At 55.1% G+C, this 20,381-nt stretch overlaps 1 protein-coding gene across 1 annotated transcript; it reads left to right on the forward strand.

Moving 5' to 3' along the window:
• TEX44 (testis expressed 44) lies at positions 472 to 1,935 on the forward strand. Its single transcript, XM_021075795.1, has one exon. It carries the CDS (start codon positions 759 to 761, stop codon positions 1,821 to 1,823), a length of 1,065 nt encoding a protein of 354 aa, XP_020931454.1. The 5' UTR covers positions 472 to 758; the 3' UTR covers positions 1,824 to 1,935.

Below are 20,381 nucleotides of genomic sequence, written 5' to 3' on the forward strand. Positions count from 1 at the left end.
ACATTTTTTTTTTTGGTCTTTTTTTGGGGCCACACCAGTGGCATATGGAAGTTCCCAGGCTAGGGGTTGAATTGGAGCTGCGGCTGCCACGGCTGGCACACAACAGCCACAGCCACACCAGTTCCGAGCCGTGTCTGTGGCAACGCCGTATCCTTAGCCCACTGAGCTAAGTGGGATCGAACCCTGGTCCTCATGGATACCCATCAGTTTCCTTGCTAGAGAGCCACCATGGGAACTCCTCCACATATAAATTTGGGGGTGAGACACGAACCTTCCGTCTCTAGCTCCTCATGACCAAAGACAGTCAGGGTTAGGAGCAGCCCAGGCCCTCATCCTTCACGTGTTCTGACTCACCATTGCTGTGAAACTGACTCTCTGCAGAAAGACGGGCCAACTCAGTCACCAGTGTGGACAGAGAGGTATTGTGAGTGTGTTATAATGAACACCTGCATCCGTCTTCTTTCATCAGCTCACAGCCATGATGTTTCCTTACCGTCACCTGCCCCTGGGTACACACACCCTCCATGCTTTCCCCAGACGTCTGCCTTTCTCTCCTTAAACACCTGCAAACTTGGCTACGAAAAGTCCCATAGACTCAGCCCACAAGGGCAGCTGCTCCGGAGGCTCAGGACCCTTGCTCTGCAGGTGCCTGTGACATCATCAGCTTCAACAGCCCCCTGTGACCTCACCACCTGGACGACTCCGCCCAGCAGGGCCGTGGCCACTCCTTCAATTGGCACAAGTGACAGAGGGCCTAGATGACCTCTGTGCCTTTGGGAGAGGCCAGAGCCGCCAGCATCCCCACACATGGTGAGAGCAGGGCAGCAGACATCCCAGCAGTGGGGTCCCGAAGTCAGGTCCCCCTCCTTGCAGATGTCCCAGTGTCAGCTGACCAGCGGGATGTAGACCAGGCCTCTGTCCAGCCAGCCACCTTGGAGGCCGTGTCAGAGTCTGGGGACAAGGACAAGCATGAAGCTGCCGCAGGATCTGCCCAGGAGCCCACGGAGGTCCTGCTTGCTTACTTGGCCCCAGATGTGCTGCAAACATCCAGGGGCCTCCAGAACCTGCTGCAGGACGGGCCGCTGCAAGATGCAAGGATGACCCAGAGTCCTAAGAGTCTCCAACACACCTCCCCGACTGAGGAGGAGGAGGAGACACCGCAAACAGCGGGCATCTCAGACATGGAGCCGGAACCAGCCTCATCTCTCCCAAGTGTTCAGGTGCAGCCCTCCCAAAATGCGGAGGCGCCGCCTGTCGTGAGCGCTGCAGACGCCAATGGCCAGCTTGATACTCTGGCCACTGGCTCCACTGAAGCTGTTGAGGAGAAACCTGAGGGTCCAGAGGCCTTGGACCCTGACACAGACACCGCACCATCGGCCCCCGCCTTGCCTGGCTGCCGACAGGTGGCCCTGGGGAGGAGGCGCCTGGACTTCATGGCCAGAGAGGACAACAGCTACATGCGCTCCGTGACCAGCTTGCTGGGCGGGGGCGAGGGGCCCATCAGCTCCCTGGCAGACATCCTGGTGTGGTCTGAGACCACCATGGGCATGACCAGGGGCATCCTGGCCTCTGGCCACGGCTCCGTGACAGACCTGCTGCGCAGCACGGGGCCCCGCCTGCACCCCGCCTCCAGCATCCTGGGGAGCCCCAGCCCCGCCTTCTCCTCCGGGCTGGTGGTGGGGACCAGCTCGGCCCTGCGCTCCATCACCCACATGCTGGAACTGGCGGAGCGCAGGACCATGGAGGGCATCCGCTTGGCCGTGCGCTACCTGACCAGCCACCTCACCTCTCGCCAGGCCCACACGGGCCCCAACCTCAACTAGATCTGTACTCAGCAGCCTCCTGAGACCCCTGGGACACTCATGCTCTGTCCTCTTGCCCATGTGCAGCCTGGGAGCTCTCCCCAGACCGGGCAATAAATCACCAGCAAACGTTTATTTTCCAAGTGCCAGCCTCATCCCTTGTCTGTGCAGTGGGCACATGGGAGAAGGACAGGAGGGGGCTGGGGTGTTCTGGAAACAGATTGTGTCCCCTGAGGGCTTCTTGGGTTGCCCCATTCAGGGGCTGGAGGCCAAAGTGCAGAGAGAGAAGAGCCCGGGGCAGGCCTGGGAGACCAGGCGTAGGGGGCGCAGACCTGCAGAAACTGATCCTGGCTGGACCTCCAATCAGGTAAGTGCATTTCTGCGCAGGAAGCAAGTCCCAGCCCTTCTCCCTGGCCTGCCGGCTTCGCAGGCTCAGGCCGCCCTGCTAGGCTCTCTGAGAGTGGGGTTGAGAGCACGGGGCCAGACCAACTGGACTCAAACTCCAGCACCACTCCTGGCTATAGGCCAATCCCTGCACCCTCTGAACCTCCAACTCTCATCAGTAGAACAGATAACAAACCCACTCCATGAAGACGTTAGCAGAAGGAAGGGAAACAACCCAGGTCCCAACACATGATGTCAGGCACTTAAGAAACTCACACATTTCCGCTGCCATGACTTTTTTCCGCCAGCAGGCTGGGGACACGGTGGGAACAGAGTAGAGTGACCAATCACCCCAGTCTGCCTGGGACTAAGCGACTTCCTGGGATGTGGGACTTTCAGGTTTAAAACCAAGAAAATGGGTGTTCCCTTCGTGGCTCAGTGGGAACAAACCCAGTTAGCATCCATGAGAATGTGGGTTCGATCCCTGGCCTCACTCAGTGGGTTAAGGATCTGGCGTTGTCGTGAGCTATAGTATAGGTTGCAGATGCGGCTCGGATCTTACATTATGGCTCAGTGGGTTAAGAACCGACATGGTGTCCATGAGGATGAAGGTTTGATCCCTGGCCTCGATCAGTGGGTTAAGAATCCCTCATTGCAGCGAGCTTCAGCATAGGTTGCAGGTGTGACTCAGATCTGGCGTGTTTGTGGCTGTGGTGTAGGCTGGCAGCTGCGGCTCTGATTCGACCCTTAGCCTGGGAACTTCCATATGCCACAGGTGTGGCCCTAAAAAAAAAAAAGAAAGAAAAAAAAAAAAGCCACGAGATTTTAAATAAAGTATGCATTTCTGCTTCTCTTAAAAATCCAGGGGCTGGAATTTCGGTTGTGTCTCAGTGGGTTAAGAACCCGACTAGTATCCTTGAAGATGTGGGTTTCATCCCCAGCCTCCCTCAGTAGGTTAAGTATCCGGTGTTACCACAAGCTACGGCATAGGTCACAGTTGTGGCTCAGACCTGGCGTTGCTGTGGCTGGCTGCTATGGCTCCAATGGGACCACCAGCCTGGGAAATTCCATATGCCCCTGCCCTAAAAAAAAAGACCGGAAAAACAAAACAAAACAAAACACGCAAGCCGTGGGCTTTATTTCTTCAAGGCAACAAACAGCTGAGCTGCCCACTTTTTTTTTTTGATCTTTAAAAGATTTGGAGTTCCCGTCGAGGCACAGGGGTTAACGAATCCGACTAGGAACCATGAGGTTGCGGGTTCGGTCCCTGCCCTTGCTCAGTGGGTTAAGGATCCGGCGTTGCCGTGAGCTGTGGTGTAGGTTGCAGACGCGGCTCGGATCCCGAGTTGCTGTGGCTCTGGCGTAGGCCGGTGGCTACAGCTCCGATTCGACCCCTAGCCTGGGAACCTCCATATGCTGCGGGAGCGGCCCAAGAAATAGCAAAAAGACAAAAAAATAAAATAAAATAAAAGATTTAATTCATTACAATATTTATTTATGTATGTATTTTTATTTTATTTTTTTAGGGCCGCACCTGCAGCACATGGAGGTTCCCAGGCTAGGGGTCGAATCGGAGCTGTAGCCACCGGCCGACATCACACCCACAACAACAGGGGATCCGAGCTGCATCTGTGACCTGCAGTGCAGCTCATGGCAACATGGGATCCTTAACCCACGGAGTGAGACCAGGACTCGAACCTGAGTTCTCATGGATACTAATCAGGTTCATTACCACTGAGCCACAGCGGGAACTCTGACAAATATTTTTTTTGAACCAAGTGCCACTATGTGCCAGGACCTGCTCGATAACAGAAACGGCAAAGAAGAATGGAAGATGGAAGTGGTGGAAGCCAAGTTCAACCCAGGTTAGAGGAAGGGATTAGCAGAACTGCCAAGTGCAAGCCTGGCTGGACCCAGGGTTCGACTAGGCCCTCAGGGCTCTGTCTTTCCAGCTCAGCCCCCCTGTGCTGGTTCCATTTTCAAGCAGTCAGGCACCTTCCTGGAAAGAGAGAGGTCCTTGTTTCCACCGGCCCTGGCAGGGGGAGGATGCTGCCGGGCCTGGCCGGGCTCCTATGTTCTCTGCTGAACCAATCACTGAGGCCGTGGGAATGAAACACCTCAGTACCGGGCCTGGCTCTCACGTCCCCCCGCTCCCTCCAGGGTCAGCCCAGAAGTGGGGGTTCCCCTCAGAAAGGCCTGCTGGACCAAAGCCATCTTTCAGAGATGTGTGGCCAGGCATATTTGCCAGCACAATTGTCCATCCCAGAGCAAAGAGGAAGGCTGGGAGCAAGCAGGGAAAGTTGTAAAAATCATGGCCTTTGGTCCAGGTGACCTTGAATCCTGGCTCCTCCTCATACTAGCTGGGTTCCTTTCATCTCCGCGTGCTCCCGTTTCCCCATCTGTAAAATAACAACACACCCAGCACGTCAGGCTGTTGTAAGGATGAAATGAGTCAAGCGCTTACCATGTTGCCTGGCAAATAACGGAGGGCTAAGTGTCAATGCGTGTGATCATTGCAGTGACCGAGGCAGAAGGGTCTGTGAAGCTCCGTGCCAAGGTCGGTCTTTCCCTGCTTGCTCCCAGACTTCCTCCTTGCTGTGGGATGAACAGTTGTGTTGGGAGTTCCTGCCGTGGTGCAGCGGAAACGAATCCAACTAGGAGCCATGAAGGTGCAGGTTCGGTCCCTGGCCTCGCTCAGTGGGTGAAGGATCTGGCATAGCCCTGAGCTGTGGTGTAGGTCACAGACACGGCTTGGATCTGGCGTTGCTATGGCTGTGGTGTAGCCCGGCAGCTGTAGCTCTGATTGGATCCCTAGCCTAGGAACCTCCATATGCCCCAGGTGCGGCCCTAAAAAGCAAAAAAAAAAAAAAAAAAAAAAAAAAAAAAAAAATCTTGCTGGCAAATACGCCTGGCAATGTGTGGCAGGTGGGATGCCCAGGCCTTCAGGTGCTACGAACCTGGGCCAATGGTCAGGACTGGGCATTCAAGGCGGAGGAGTCCAAGGCAGAGAAAAATAGGTGCACCTCAGCTCTGGCCAGAGTGAGAAAGGAAAGGCCCAGATAGGAGCTTGGAGAAAGCCGGATCTTGCGAGCAAGAGGAAGCAACTCAGCAGACACAGGAGCAACCAGCCAGCAGGAGTCACCCAGCCCGTCACGAGCATGTATGCCACTGTGCTGGATGGGTAAAAATCAAACAACTATTGAACTACAGGGCAGAGGCAGTTAATAGGAACAGAAGGTGGTGTGGAGGCGGGTGGGGAGGAACCAGAATAACGGGGTGGCTGTGGCGGGGGTACTCTTTGGTGTTGAGAATTGAAGCAGGACAAAGTTAGACATTCACTCAATAAAGCCGGCTCTTGGTCACCCCTTCTTACTTATATGTTTGGGTTAACACCTGACAAACCACCAACATTTCTCTGGGATCAACAACCATCTTTTGGGTGTGTGTGCTGCTGCTGAGAGGCTGGCTGGTAAGCAGAGTTTTTGTGTGTGTGTGTGTGTGTGTCTTTTTGCCTTTTCTAGGGCCGCTTCTGCGGCATACGGAGATTCCCAGGCTAGGGGTCTAATCGGAGCTGTAGCCACCGCCCTACACCAGAGCCACAGCAATGCCAGATCCGAGCCGCGTCGGCAACCTACACCACAGCTCACAGCAACTCCGGATCCTTAACCCACTGAGCAAGGCCAGGGATCGAACCCGAAATCTCATGGTTCCTAGTCGGACTCGTTAACCATTGCGCCATGACGGGAGCTCCATCTTATTAAAGAAACATTTAGTCTGAACGAAGAGCCATGGAATGGGCACAGCATCCTAAGATGTGAGCCCGGCAGGGGCTTGGCTAAGAGAAGGACACTGACACGTCCTGGGAGGTGGCAGAGGACACTGTGGCTTCCACCTCATGGTGTGATGGGCACTTTGAGGTCTCCAATCCCCCTTTAATGAAGGCCGTGTTCCCTTAGCTGCCGGGAGCGTTGTCAGTGGACAGCCTTCAGCACCAGCCCCTCCAGAAAGCCACCTTGCCCAAGATCATGTCCATCCAGATGGCCCGGTCCACTAACTGGTCTACTGAGACCTGCCTGTTCTGGGCCAGCGTGGGACACCTCCAGGGGCAGCGTGCCCATGGGCTGGCCTGGGCGACGTGGGGTCTGCCTCACAGGCCCCATTCCTGATCCAGCCACTCTGGCTTCATTCTCCCAGCTCAGTGCCCGCATCCCAGAGAACCCAACCTGCCAACAAAGGCTGCTATTTCTTCTCCTCTGAGATATGGGGGTGTTTGGGGTGGGGGTGGGGAGGCGCTACAAACACGAACAATGGAAAAAGTTCAAAGGTGCTTTAAAAAAGAATCTCTAGGAGTTCCTGTCGTGGCTCAGTGGTTAATGAACCCAACTAGTGTCCATGAGGAGACAGGTTTGATTCCTGGCCTTGCTCAGAGGGTTGAGGATCCGGCGTTGCCATGGCTGTGGTGCAGGCCTGCAGCAACAGCTCCGATTAGACCCCTAGTCTGGAAACCTCCATATGCCGCGGGTGTGGCTCTAAAAAGACAAAAGACGGAAGAAAAAGAATCTCTATTGTATGAGAAGTTAGAAACTTGAGGCCACTTAGAGGAAAAAAAAAAATCTTTGTCGCTGTTTTAACTTGTTTTGTAAGGACAATAGTCTTGTTTAGTCTATGGTCACTTGGCTAACTAGTTAAAGTCAGCAGGTGGCTGCAGTCAAGTTTGTAGGTTTGGCCGGGTGAACAATTCTACCCAGAAATAGTGTCTCCAAAAGAAAGTGATCATAGGAGTTCCCTGGTGGCTCACATCATTATCACTGCTATGGCTCAGGTCACTGCTGTGCCACGGGTTCGATCCCGGACCCCAGAACTTCCGCATGCTCTGAGTGTGGCCAAAAAAATAAGTGATCATAGCTAGGCGAAGTGTGAAGGCAAAGGGAACTCTTAAGATCATATTTAAATATTTAAATGAAAAATGATACCCTCTGGTCCTGGATCTTGAGCTTCCAGTCCCTATAATGGCAAGGCGCCCTCTGCTGGCGGGAGGGCACACTGCCCGCCCTCAGGATGGTGGTGGACTTGGGACTTTGAGGAAAGTCGAGGTCAAAAGAAAACAGTCTCTCCACACACAACACTTCTGATACCAAATGTCTGGGTTTTCCACACCAAGCAGTTTGCTACCACAGCTCACGACTCAGGGAAACACTTAACTCGCTGTCTCTAGTATATTACAATGGCGATTGTTTTTTCAGTTTTTTGGTCTTTTTGCCATTTCTTGGGCCGCTCCCCCGGCATATGGAGGTTCCCAGGCTAGGGGTCTAATTGGAGAGACAGTTGCTGGTCTACGCCACGGCCACAGCAACATCAGATCCAACCCGCATCTGCAACCTACCCCACAACTCACAACAACGCCAGATCCTTAACCCACTGAGCAAGGCCAGGGATCGAACCCGCCACCTCATGGTTCCCAGTCGGATTCATTAACCACTGAGCCACGACAGAACTCCCACAATGGCTATTGTAAAGGATACAGATGAAGAGGTACATAGGGTGAGGTCTGGAAAGAGCCTGAGCACAGGAGCTTCTTTTGGAGCTGGGATGCATCCTGGCACGTGGATGCATTCGCCAGCCCAGGAGCAAGCTACACCCTTTGTTGAGGAGTTTTATAAGTTGCATTAGGAGTTCCCGTCGTGACTCAGCAGTTAACGAACCCAACTAGGGTCCATGAGGATTCGGGTTCGATCCCTGGCCTCTCTCAGTGGGTTGGGGATCCGGCGTGATGTAGTTTGCAGACTCAGCTCGGATCCCAGGGGGCTGTGGCTGTGGCTGTGGCCAGCAGCTGGGGCTCTGATTCAACTCCTAGCGTGGGAACTTCCATATGCCACAGGTGCAGCGCAAAAAAAAAAAAAAAAAAAAAATTCATTAGGTAGGCATGATTGATTAAATAAATCATACACCACTGGTGATTAACTTGATCTCCAAGCCCTCTTCTCCCGCAGAGGTGGGGATGGGGCTGAAAGTTCCAACCCTCTAATGCCAGGGTTGGTTCCTCTGGTGACCAGCTCCCTCCTCCAAGGGTCACTTCATTAGTATAAACTCAGGCATCAGTTGAAAAGGGCTTATTATGAATAACAAACGATGGTCCTCTGAGTCCTACCACTCAGGAAATGCCAAGGGTTTTAGAAACTCTGTGCCAGGAACCAGGGGCAGAAACCAATACGTATTTCTTTTTTTTCTCTTTTTTCTCTTTTTTTTTTTCATTTTTGGCCTCCCAGAGGCACATGGAGCTCCCAGGCCAGGGATCAGATCCGAGACACAGTCTCGACCTAAGCCACAGCTGCGGCAACACCAGATCCTTAACCCAGTGTGCCAGCCAGGGATCGAACCTGTGCCCTAGCACTCCCAGAATGCCGCCCATCCCACTGAGCCACAGCGGGAGCTCCAACATGTATTTCTTACTATGTCACAGGAGTTCAGAACATACCCTGGAGACACCATGAGTTGAGCTGACTCAGGCTGGAAATGTGTCCCCAAGAAGCTCTTAGCAATGAGGGCAGGGTGGGGGTGGCGCAGAGGGCAAAGACCCTCATGAGGCAACGGTGGCATAACAGTGCTCCAAGACTCAGACCCAGAAGGCCCAGAGTCCTCCAAGTAGGACCCAGTGAGGGCAAAGACCTTCAAAGGTAGGGCTGGGCCTGAGGGGTCTCTGGGCAGGCAGTGTCCATTGAACCTGCACTGGCCCTCCCCAGGGAGTCATCAGGTAGGCACTGTGGCCCCATGAGAGCCGACTCTCCATGTGCTCATCTATAAACTGCCTCACAGGGCAGTTTCTGCTGCATCACAGTGGGTTATGGATCTGACATTGTCTCTGTGGTAGCGCAGGTTCGATCCCCGGTGCAGCAGAGTGGATTAAGGATCCAGTGTTGCCACAGCTGGGGCTCAGATTCAATCCCTGGCCCAGGAACTTCCACAGGCTTTGGGATACGGAAAGAAAACAAAATGCCTCACAGAGATGCCGTGATCAAGAACACATTAAAATGGAGTTCCTGTTGTGGCTCAGAGGGATAAGAACCCAACTAGTATTCATGAGGATTCAGGTTCGATCCCTGGCCTTGCTCAGTGGGTTAAGGATCCTACATTGCTGAAAGCTGCAGTGAGGGTGGCAGATACGGCTTGGTTCCTGTGTTGCTGTGGCTGTGGTGTAGGCCAGCAGCTGCACCTCTAATTTGACCCCTAGCCTGGGAATCTCCATATGTCACAGGTGTAGCCCTAAACAGAGAGAAAGAGACAGAAAAAGAACACATTAAAAAAAAAAAAAACCCAGCATTTAACAGAAGGCATGTGACACATGTCAGTTGGCTTCTCCCACTGGGGTTTTCTGCCTCGTCTGTGTATTGATCAGGAGTCTCTTAACTGGAAGTGACAGTAACCCATGGATTTGACAGGCTGGGCAGAAAAGGGCTGAGAAGGAAATGGCTTTGGAGACACCTGGTGTCGGGGACTCAAGGCTGTCAGGATCCCTCCATCACTGTGTCCTCTCCCTCCCACAGCGACTCTGCCTCTTCCTCCACCTTCTGCTCTTTGCAGGGAACATGGCTCCTGGTGGCCTTGTGCTTCCAAGACCTAAGAAGAAAGTTCCATTTCCCTGCTCCAGTCAATTAAACCTTAAGGGGAAGGACCCTGGTTGGGCAAGACTGGATCACATGTTGGAAAAGCCTTTCCCATCCTGTGTGCCCGGTACCTCTCTGAGCAGGCAGCTCTCAGCACCCAGAACCACACCCTTCCCAGAGAAGAGAAGGAGGGAGCCGAACAATCTGTTGATAGTATCCTGGCTCCCTTGGGAGCCCTGAACTCCCTCCCCACTGCATCTGGAGGCTCCCCAGCAGCTAAAAGCTGCTTTTCCCACAAAATCAGGCCAGACTCCAGATGAGGCCAGATGGTTGCACAAGGTCTCACAGAGCCCAGACCTAGGCTCCAAGCCTGGGAAGTGCCCATCATCACACGTGTGTGGGCGTGTCTGCGAACGTACTGCCCACAATCAGACCATGTACTTTGGAAAGATCTGAGGCGTTCTGAAGTGTTTTCTCTCCAACTCCATGCTTTGAAAATTATTCCTTTGAATCTCTGATTTTTTTTTTTTTTTTTTTTTTTTTTTTTTTTTTTTGCCACTCTTGTGGCATGTGGAAGTTTCTGGGCCAGGGACTGAAACCAAGCCACAGTAGTGACAATGCCAGATCCTTAACCACTAGACCACCGGGGAACTCCTAGACGTCTGAATATTAAATATCACCTAAAACACATGTTTTGTTTCTGATCACATGTATTTTATTACTGCTTGTCAAAATACAGTGGGGGATTTTTGGGGTTTTTTGGGTTTTTTTTTTTTTTTTGTCTTTTCTAGGGCCGCACCCGTGGCATATGGAGGTTCCCAGGCTAGGGGTCTAATCGGAACTGTAGCCACTGGCCTCTACCTGGAAGAGTACCACCGGGGTTACCCCTGGTCTAAGATGGGTAAGTTGGGGCAGAGGGGGGCAGGACATAGCGGCAGATTGTTGCTGGCCCCTGAGGGGTTCTGGGCCTTATCTCCCAGACTGGGCTTTGGGATTCAGCAATTTATGATCTGCTATGGTGTGAAGCAGAAATGGGCGGGGAGATGGAGGAGCCTCAGAACAACACCCACGCCAGAAACTATGGGAAATGGTCAGCTAGGCACCTCCCTCCCCCTTCCTCCCACCCAGGGGTGGCCTGGCCGAACCGCACCCAGGCAGGGCCCAGTAAACACGGATCGCATCATCATAGCACAGACGCCAGGGGCAGGCACAGGAGTGGAGGAGGGGACCAGGAACCGGAGCAGAGTGTGCGAGCAGGGCCTCGTGTCTCCTCCCGCAAGGCAGGTGGCCAAGCGCGACTGAGATGTCCTGGGCGACTGCAGGGGAGGGGCCTGGGACGGTGCCGCCACCTGCTCCTTGTTACCAGAGCAGGAGCCCAGGTTGAGGCCTGGTGAGCAATGAGACTGGAATCCAAAAGGGGGCCGTCAGATGGGAACAAGGGCCTCTCTCTGGGAGAGAAATCCCAAGGGCTGTGCAGCGCACTTAGGCCACCACCGGGCCCTCGCCGGGCGGCCCGAAGCCAGGCGGCGACCTTTCCTCCGCTGGGACTGGTTCCCTTCCGCCGCGGAAAGGAGCAGCCCCGGATCACAGCGGAGGGCGCCGCCCAGCAGGCAAGGGGCGGCGAGAACAGCGCCGGCGGGTCGGGGGCATCCTCCACCCTGCCCAGCCCCGCTGTCTCCATGGCGACGGCGACCTCTCCGCGGAGGCGGGGAGAGCTGGAGGCTGGAGGGAGAGTTTCTGCCGGTTGCTATGCAACGGCCCGATGACGTCAGGCGATTGAGTTTGGTTCCCAAGGTAACTGGCCGGGGCAGCAGGGCCGGGAACTATTTGTGTCTGTCCCCAGAGGGTCTGCGGAGCCCCCGGGGTCTGGCGCAGCTGAGGAAATGCGCTCCTGGCCGGCGGGCAGGCGGGGGACGGAGCACAGAGGCCCTTTCAGCTCTCGGAGGCCGGCGACCCAGGCAGGGCGGGGTCTGCGCCCAAAGCAGGGCTCCCCAACTTGGCTCCCCGCTGCCCGGGTTTTCTCCCCACTCCTGCCCAGGAGGCCCCTGGACGCCAGGCTTTGTCTGACTTATAAACGCTCTCCTGGGTAAACTCCCTGAAGAAAAGCGCTTCTGTTTGTAGCAGTCTGGCCCCGCACTGTCACCCTCACTGGCACACAGTAGGCGCTCAGCATGGCCTTCCTGTGGGCCCGTGGACATTCACTCCCCTTCCAGAGTACATGAGATGCCTCTGGCACTCGGAACCCCTTGTCAGGTTGGGATCTCCAGCGCCTTGGAACCTGTCCTCCTGGCCTGGTGAGAGCAGATCAGCAGGTCAGGTTCCATAATGTGGGGGTCACAGTACAAAAATAAAATGAGAGGCCCCTTGTTCAAAAATGACTGCGGGAGTTCCCCTGTGGCACAGTAGGTTAAGGATCTGGCTTTTGGCACTGCAGCGGCTGGGGTCACTGCTGTGGTGTGGGTTCAATCCCTGGCTGGGGAACTTCCACATGGCATGAGTATGGGGGAAAAAAAGAAAAAGAAAAATGAGCGCAGGACAAGGGAAAAGCTAGGGAACAGACCCTCGTCCTGCCCACTGAGAGTAAACTGCGAGAGTGAAAGTGACAAGTACATGTGTAAACTGAGGCAGGTGGCACCAGTCACAGAGGAGGGAGGCTGAGGTTCCGAGCCGGAGAGGAAGGAGGTGAGGGACAAGACACTGCGGGAGCAGAGAGAACGTGACGGGTGAGAAGGCAGTGACCTAAATTTGGGCCCAAGACCTGGCCCAGGCCAGCCTGGGGGACCCTCGGGACTCAGCCGTGTAACTAGGTCTCAGGACTTAAGTGACACAGTCTATCCAGGCCTCTCAGGCTCCTCCCTCCTAATGGTACCTGTCACAACAGGGTAACACCCAAGCCTCTGACAGCCTGTCTCCAGGCCAGGCTGGACTCAGAGACACGGTATCTGAACCCAGGCCACAGAGAACAAGCTGAGCATCCAGAGCAGCTGTTGGCGAAGGAGCCAGGGCGCCCTGCCTGTCCCACCCAAGCCAGGCATCTGCCCCCTCCGGGCAAATCTTCATGTCTCTTATCAACAGTCTGACAGCTTGGATGGCAGGCGGCATCTGGCCTCTCTCAGAGAGTGGCCCCGGGGCTGGCTTTCCCGGGCAGTGCGTCTCCACAGCCCGATCCTCTCTTGAAAAGAGCCTCCAGCTCTCGTCCTCTCCTCCTCTCTGGACGAACCCGACTCTGTGATCTCAGTTTCACACACAGGACCTGTTCAAGGACTCACCCGGGGAGTTCCCCTTGTGGCTTAACAGGTTAAGAACCTGACTAGTATCCTTGAGGACACGGGTTCAAACCCTGGCCCTTGCTCAGTGGGTTAAGGCTCCCTCATTGCTGCAAATGGCTCAGAGCTGGCTTTGCTGCGGCTGTGGTGTAGGCCGGCAGCTACAGCTCGATTCGACCCCTATCCTGGGATTTCCATATGCCGCAGGTGTGGCCCTAAAAAAAATAAATAAATAAAAGGAGTCACCCAGGTCCACTTCTCCTCCCACCTCTCCCAGATGGTCTCTGGGAAACGATCCTGGCCCGAGGAACCAGAGCTGGTGAGCAGAACCAGCTACCTAACATATGGCGCCCAAGTGCAAAACGAAAACACAAAGCCCCTTGTTCAAAAAGTACCAAGAACATCAAGACAGGGACCGTGAGCTGTGGTGTAGGTCGCAGACACGGCTCGGATCTGGTGTTGCTGTGGCTGTGGTGTAGGCTGGCAGCTACAGCTCTGATTCAACCCCCAGCCTGGGAACCTCCATATGTCGAGGATGCGGCCCTAAAAAGACAAAAAAAAAAAAAAAAAACCCAAAAGACAAAGGCAAAAAAAAAAATCTTTCCCTGTTGAAAGCACCTCTCTGGCTGCGGGGAAGAGAATGGATTCCCCGCATGTACCTCCCACCATTTGGCACGTTAGCCCCTTGGCCTGATTGTTAGTTTCAACCTGTGTTCGTGCGGCAACTTCTCTGCTGCTTAAAGTTGGAAGCCAGCCCTCGGACTGTTTGGATCCTTACACTGCCTTGCATTGAGTAGGTGCTCAGTAAACACTGCCAGATGGATCAGCTGACACCTTTGTTTCTGCAGGGATCTTCACGAGTCTTGCTTCTCAGACACGCATCAGCACCGCCTGGGAGCTGGTAGGAACTAAAGAATCCCAAGCCCCACACAGACCTCCTCCATCAGAATCTGCAATTCTGCAGGGTAACAAGATCTTCCAGAAATTTGCATACATGGGAAGGTTTGAGAGGCACACACTTCTAGAGAGTAGAATAACCAGAGGACCAGACCAGGAGGTGTGGGAAGGAGGAGGGGAGCCAGGAGGCAGGTTTGGGTGCATACAGTGGGCTCATCTAAGGATCGCTGTTACGAGTGGCAATCTCCCTGGGTCACTGAGTCTGAGTAATAAAGCTCTCTTCTATGTGGCAGACAATGGTTTCTCAATCGTTTATATGCATTAACTAATTTAGCCTTCACTACAGCCCTAGAGAGTGGTACTATTCGGATCATTGTGTCCATACTGCAGGTACAAACACTGAGGCCCAAGGAGGTTGAGATTATTCCAGAATCTTCAGCAGGTACACACATATGGCTGTACCTGGTGTTTAGGGCAGGGTCTGTTCTGATTGGTCCCTGCCTGTCCTACTGGTTATTCAATGTTTTGAACGTTGCTCTGGTTACACAGCTGGATGGAGGAGGCAGGATCCAAACCAGTCCACTGGGCTGGAGCCGCACTCCAAATCACGATCTTTTATCCGTCTAGCGCCATCGCCACCTAGAAACAGCACGCCTCAGGGACAAGCAATGTGTGTCGAAGTGCTTCGTAAGCTGGGCAGCGCAGTATAAATGCCAAAGGGATTCCTCCGCAGCAGAAGTGAAAGAAGCCTGTGAAAATAGGAGAAGCTGGGCTGTGTGAGGGCAGAGGAGAGTCTGCTGCGGAGAAACAGGATTCTCTGTGCTTGCTCAAGGGAGTAACTGAGGCAAGAAGGAAAAACTTCCCCGAGGAGAGCTCCAGGATCCGCGCAGGGAGGCTGGACTCGCCAGAGCCCAGCAGGCGCTAAGCAGATTAGCCCAGGCGTGTCCTCGCAGACGGACTGCGCCCTCCTGATATCACCCACCAGGGGGCGCTGCTCCCCAGCCTTCGTCCCACTGGACCCCACCTGCTCTCGGGAAACTAGGACTTGGAAGGAGTCCTAGTGAGCAAGCACCAGGGACTTTGAGAAGTGGAAAAGGAGGGAAGGCAGGATGGAATGGGGGCTTATACCACTTTCAATCCCCAAAACACCCCTACGGAGGAGCTCTTGTGCCTACAGATGAGCAGCATCTTTGAGGCCCAAAGATGCTGGGTAAGATCCCCCAAACCAGGAAATTAGAGAGAAGCAGGGCTAGGTCATTTGATTCCAACCTCACTTCCCAAGGGGACCACAAGTACATGGCAGCCCGTCTGACCCCGTCCTGTTGCTGGTGTACCTGCTTCTCTGGACCCCGTTTTCTGAGTGGAGGCTAGAGCCCCTGCGGCAACTGTACTCCCACAACAGTTTCAACAGCCAGGGTTCATAAATGTAGCCCTCTTCTTGAACTTGAAACTTTTGAGGTTGTGGGCTTCTGCTTCATTGTGTCTGGCTTTCAGGAATCCCACACCTGCCACCCCAACCCAACAGCCTCCCCATTCAGGCAAAACCTGGGGTCTCTTCTGCTCCAGAATCTGGCCCTGGGCCCCCAGAACCAGGTCCTCGTCTGCATTTCCATTGGAGCCTGTGGCTGGGGCCAAACCAGGCACCCAAAGTTTTTTTCTCTGCTCCTACCAACTCCTTTTATGGCCTCTGGGGCCAGTTCCTTCTTCATAATAAGTCATAACTGGAAAAGGCCTCTGAAGTCACTGAGTCCAACTTGCGCCAACACTTTCCTTTTCTAAAGAAAGAAAAAAAAATGTCCTTACGCCTCCCGGTCTCCAGGCAGGTTCCAAAGACAAAGACAGCGCGGCAGCGTTCTGCGTGAGAAGCAAACTCCAGCCCGGGGATGGGACCTGGGCACGCACCTGTAAAGTGGGGGTGGGGGGACCCTAGCCTCTGTTTCTTCTAAGACCCTCGCCCCCAGCTCCTAGGGTTCTGCCACTAGCCGCGGGGACCAGCTAACGAGCCTCTAATTCGGCCCCCCTCGGTAGGACACTTTCCTCGCCTCCGTGCTGGGAGCTGGGGGCAGCTCGCGTGTCTAGCCGCACGTGCGTGTAAGTGATCATGTGTATGCAGAGGCGTGTGAGCCGCCGCACACGCGTCCGCGCCATTGCCTGGGTCTGTGCGCGCCCCCTATGGGCCAGCCGCCACCCGCTGCCGCAGCCGCCAAGTGGCGGTGTGCAGCGCCGCGTGTACCCGGCGTGCGCCGGCCGGGCCACCCTCCCCTCCCGGCCGAGAGCCTGGCGGGCAGCACCCGGAACCAGGACGCTTCTGGTTCTCGGTCCGCAGGCCTCCCCTTCCCGCCCAGCATTTTCTGTTTTCCCGGGCCTCCTCTCCGCCGGCGAGGAGCGCTCCGGGGCGGGGTCCGAGAGCAGCCCCACCCGGGCGGGCCGCCTAGGGTGGCAAGGGTGGCAAGGCTGGCTGGCGCGCGCCGCCCCTCCCCTGCCGCCCCCGCCCCGGCGCCCCGATGGGTTTTTCCATGACTGCATCCGGCCGCGGGCCGTCTTTGTTCCCGCGTCCCCGGCAGTGCCTGCGAGCGGGCCCGCCTCTCCCGAGCGCGCCGCAGGGCTCAACAGGAGCTTGGCAGAGCCGCCTCCCCGTCCCCGGTCCCCCCCGCCCGGGCTGAGCGGCACCCCCAGCGGGACTCCGAAGTCCCTTGCGGAGGAGCCAAGCTCTCTCCAGACGCACCGCTCTGGCCGTCCAGTCCCCGCCGCCAAGGCCTGCGGCCCCTAAGCCCCATATTTGTGCGCAAAGTTGACGGTCACCCGGCCCGAGTGCCTCTGCGCTTCGTGAGGCGCCCTTGGCGACCCCAGTTCCTCTGGGGCGGCACGTTAGGGAGCCGGGGGTGGGGGGCGGTCAGGCGGGTTCAGTGTCCGCAGAGCCCGAGCCGGGCTGCCTCTGCCTCCAGCTGATATGATACCCTCATGTTTCTCCCAAGGGGCGGGCGGCGCAGACGGGCACCCAGGCGCGCGCGCAGCCCGGCGCAGCCGGAGATCGCCGTACGAGGCCACCACGCGCGGGCATCTCCGGGGCAGAAAGTCACCCGCCCCTGCGGGAAATTGGGCACACTAGCGGACAGAAAGCACCAGAGCGCGGGGGACCCCTCTGTGATCCTGGAACCGCCCCCCGCCTCAGGGAGGAAGGAGAGAGGGGCCTGCAGAAAGGGGGGTGGAGTGAGAGGGGCGGGGGAGGCCCGAGGGAGTGAGGACAGGCCCGCGATCCCCATGAGCCCCACGGGGACTGTGTGTCCGAAGCCCGATCCTGCCCTGTCCACGCTGAGCTGCGTTCAGTTTGTTTGTGTCTGCGCGCCAAGGGAACCAATTTTCCGGCCATGCTGGCGGGAAAAGTGCAAGAAACTGTGTGTGCAAGAAACGGAGTGAGGCTTGCTGAGCTCAGCCAGAGAAGCCAGACTCCCACGGCGGCGTCCAAGCTGGGGTACAGGGGTGAGGGGGCCGTCCTCGAAGAGGAGGGGAGTCCTCGATGAAGACCGTGTCTGGCTCTGTGGGGTTTTTGGAATCCCTGGCGGGTCCCCTCCCTGCAGACTGACCACCGGAGGCAGCGTCCATTGGAGGAGAGGATGGGAGAAGGATGGAGGGGAAGCGCCGCCCAGATCCATGGAGGCCCAGAGCCCTCTTGCTGTGGCGAGTGGGAGAGAAGGGAATGTCCCTAGATCCCTTGGAGTGGCGGCTCCTTTCCCCCTGCGGCATTATCTTGTTTCCTAAGCCGTCATGGGGGAGCCCAAGTCTTCTGAACGGGCCTTTTCTCCAGGTGTGTCTTTTTTTTTTTATCCTTTTAGGGCCGCACCTGCTGGATATGGAGGTTCCCAGGCTAGGGGTTGGGGTTGAATTGGAGCTACAACTGCTGGCCTACACCACAACCACAGCCACGCCAGATCCGAGCCACATCTGTGAACTACACCACAGCTCATGGCAACACCGGATCCTTAACCCACTGAGCAAGGCCAGGGATTGAACCCGTGTCCTCATGGTTCCTAGTTGGGATCATTAATCAATGAGCCATGAGGGGAACTCCCTTTATTTTTTATTTATTTTTTATTTTTCAGGAGTGTCTTTGTCAACTGTGCCCACTTTTTCCCTGTGCGGGGTCCCTTCCCCTCTTCTCTGCTCTCTGAGGCGGAACCTCGCCTACCCCTTACCCCCCAGCTGTCCCATTAGGAGGAAGTTTTGGTCCCTGAGCTCCCTCCTGCTCATAGACCAACTCAGACGCTCTTGCCCTTGTAGAGGTGGTGGAAGGTTCCAGAAGCTGAGACAGCTTCTCCTTTCTTCTCTCCACACCCTGCACAGGGATGCAAGTCATGTTTAAACTCTTAGTCAATACGAGTGACTCAAATGGTAAACCACGCGGTTTCTGCCTGTCCTTGGCCAGGTTTGGCAGTGAGGAGAGCAGGTTAGAGAAGCCAAGAGCACTGGCATCCTTTGTCCTCCACTGTCCCGTCCACCATGACACTTCAGTCTCCATGTTCTTGCTCTGGTTGAGGATCCGAAGCCCTGGCCTTAACCATTCTCCTTCAGTTTTCCCATCTATAAAATGGGGTTACTAATGGTGCCTGCCCCCCAGGGTGTGGTCCTATGGCTTAAATAAATTTATATAAATTTAAATGAACTTTATGTACAGAGCCTGGCCTATAGCAGTTACTAAAGAAGCGTTTGCCATCGTTACTGGAAGTCAACAGTCCATGGCTAAGCTTGATGCCAACCAGGTCATCTGACCCTAGAGCCCAGGCTCTCCGACTGTGCTGTGAAATTCTGCAGCAACAGAATCAGGAAACGGTATTACTGTCCGTGGCTCCTCTGTAGCGCAGGGAAACCAGCAGAGGCTGGAGGGGAGGAGACATTTTTCCAGGGAAGGGCCAAGTTCATAACAGTGACGTCTGACCTGGTTCCCACTTCGTGGCTGTTACATTTGTTCTATGGGATTTTTAAATTCTATGTGTCCATCGAGAAATTTATGAGAATCAGAAAATCACCTCGACGGTGGAAAACTCCAGGTCTTGTTGGCAGTGATGCGGATCCTCTAAGTTCCCGTCATGTCGTATTTATCCACTTGTTGTGCCCAGCGCAGTAGCAGATGCCGTGGGAGCAGGGAGAGAGCTACCTCCTGCCTCTTTGGAGAAACAGTATGTGTGTCGATGTGACGTGATGCCCTTTGTTGCTAAAAGGAGCAGTTCCGTGAACTAATGATTGCTCTCCGATGAGCACTGTGGTGGAAAGATCTCGATCCTTCCTCCTGGTCTTCAGGCCCCGAATGTGGGAGGGAGATGAGGGGGTGGGGAGAGGGGGGCTCGTTCTAACCAAGAGACGAGGGCAAAGCTAAGGAGAGGTGTGATTGTGTGCATGTGATTATGTCACACAAGATTGTTGCAGCCCTCTTGTCAGGATGCCTCCTCCCCTGCTGGCTTTGAAGAAAAGCAGGTGCCGCAGTGTGAACTGCCTACGGAGAGGGTGAGATTTCCGAGATACCAGCTGACACCAAGCAAGAAGCGGAGCCCTCTGCCTGACACCTGTAAAGAACTGAATTCTGTCCAAACCACATGAACTTGCAAGCAGGTGGATTCTGCCCCAGTCAGGCCTCAGATGAGACCCCAGCCCTGGCCAACCCCTCGACTGAAGCCCTGCAGAGAGTCAGGCTCAGACTCCTTTGAGAAACTGAAGCATAAATGAGCATTGTTTTAAGATGATATTTTATTGTGAGGCAGCTCATATAAGATCTATAGGTGAAGAGTCCTGTATGGGATGGTTAGGGGACATGAAAACGTATAAGGAACTCAGCACTTCACGAGCTCCCTGGCAGTGAAGGTGAGAAAGGAAACTCAGCAAGTTTTCACCATTTGACAACAGGAAAGAAATCTTTCTAAAGAGGCCACTTGGCTCATGATTCTAAGAAGAACTTGTCATGTGGGCAACAGAATCTACAACCAGAGCGTAGTGTCTGTAGGGCCTGGACCTACTGCAGTTCAAGATCCTTCCTCATCCAGCCTTCCTTCCTGCCCGAGCTCTTGGCACATTGCACCCTCCTCTTTGCTGCCCTCTTCCGGGACTGCCCTTCTCCCTTTTCTGCCTGTTGACTCCCACATTCAAGGACCAGCTTGGTCCTGTGGCCTCTTCTGCAAAGGCTTCCTCAGTTCCCTAGCAGAAATAACTCTTTCCTCCTGATCTCCCAAATCTGTGTTATCAAGACATCATGTCATATTTTTAACTTCTGATTTATTTTTTATTGAGCACCTACTAAATGCTAGGCCTCCTGTTGGGTGCAAAAGATAGAGTCACAAATAACAGCAGCAGGCTCTCCTTAGGGCCTACAGCCTGGCCCCTCCTCTCCTCTTTTTGGGGCCAGTTCCTCTCTGCATCCTCGGAGCTCAGCCCGGCAGACAGCA

Source organism: Sus scrofa, chromosome 15, assembly GCF_000003025.6.
Source record: "Sus scrofa isolate TJ Tabasco breed Duroc chromosome 15, Sscrofa11.1, whole genome shotgun sequence".
In the NCBI taxonomy this organism is placed as follows: domain Eukaryota; kingdom Metazoa; phylum Chordata; class Mammalia; order Artiodactyla; family Suidae; genus Sus; species Sus scrofa.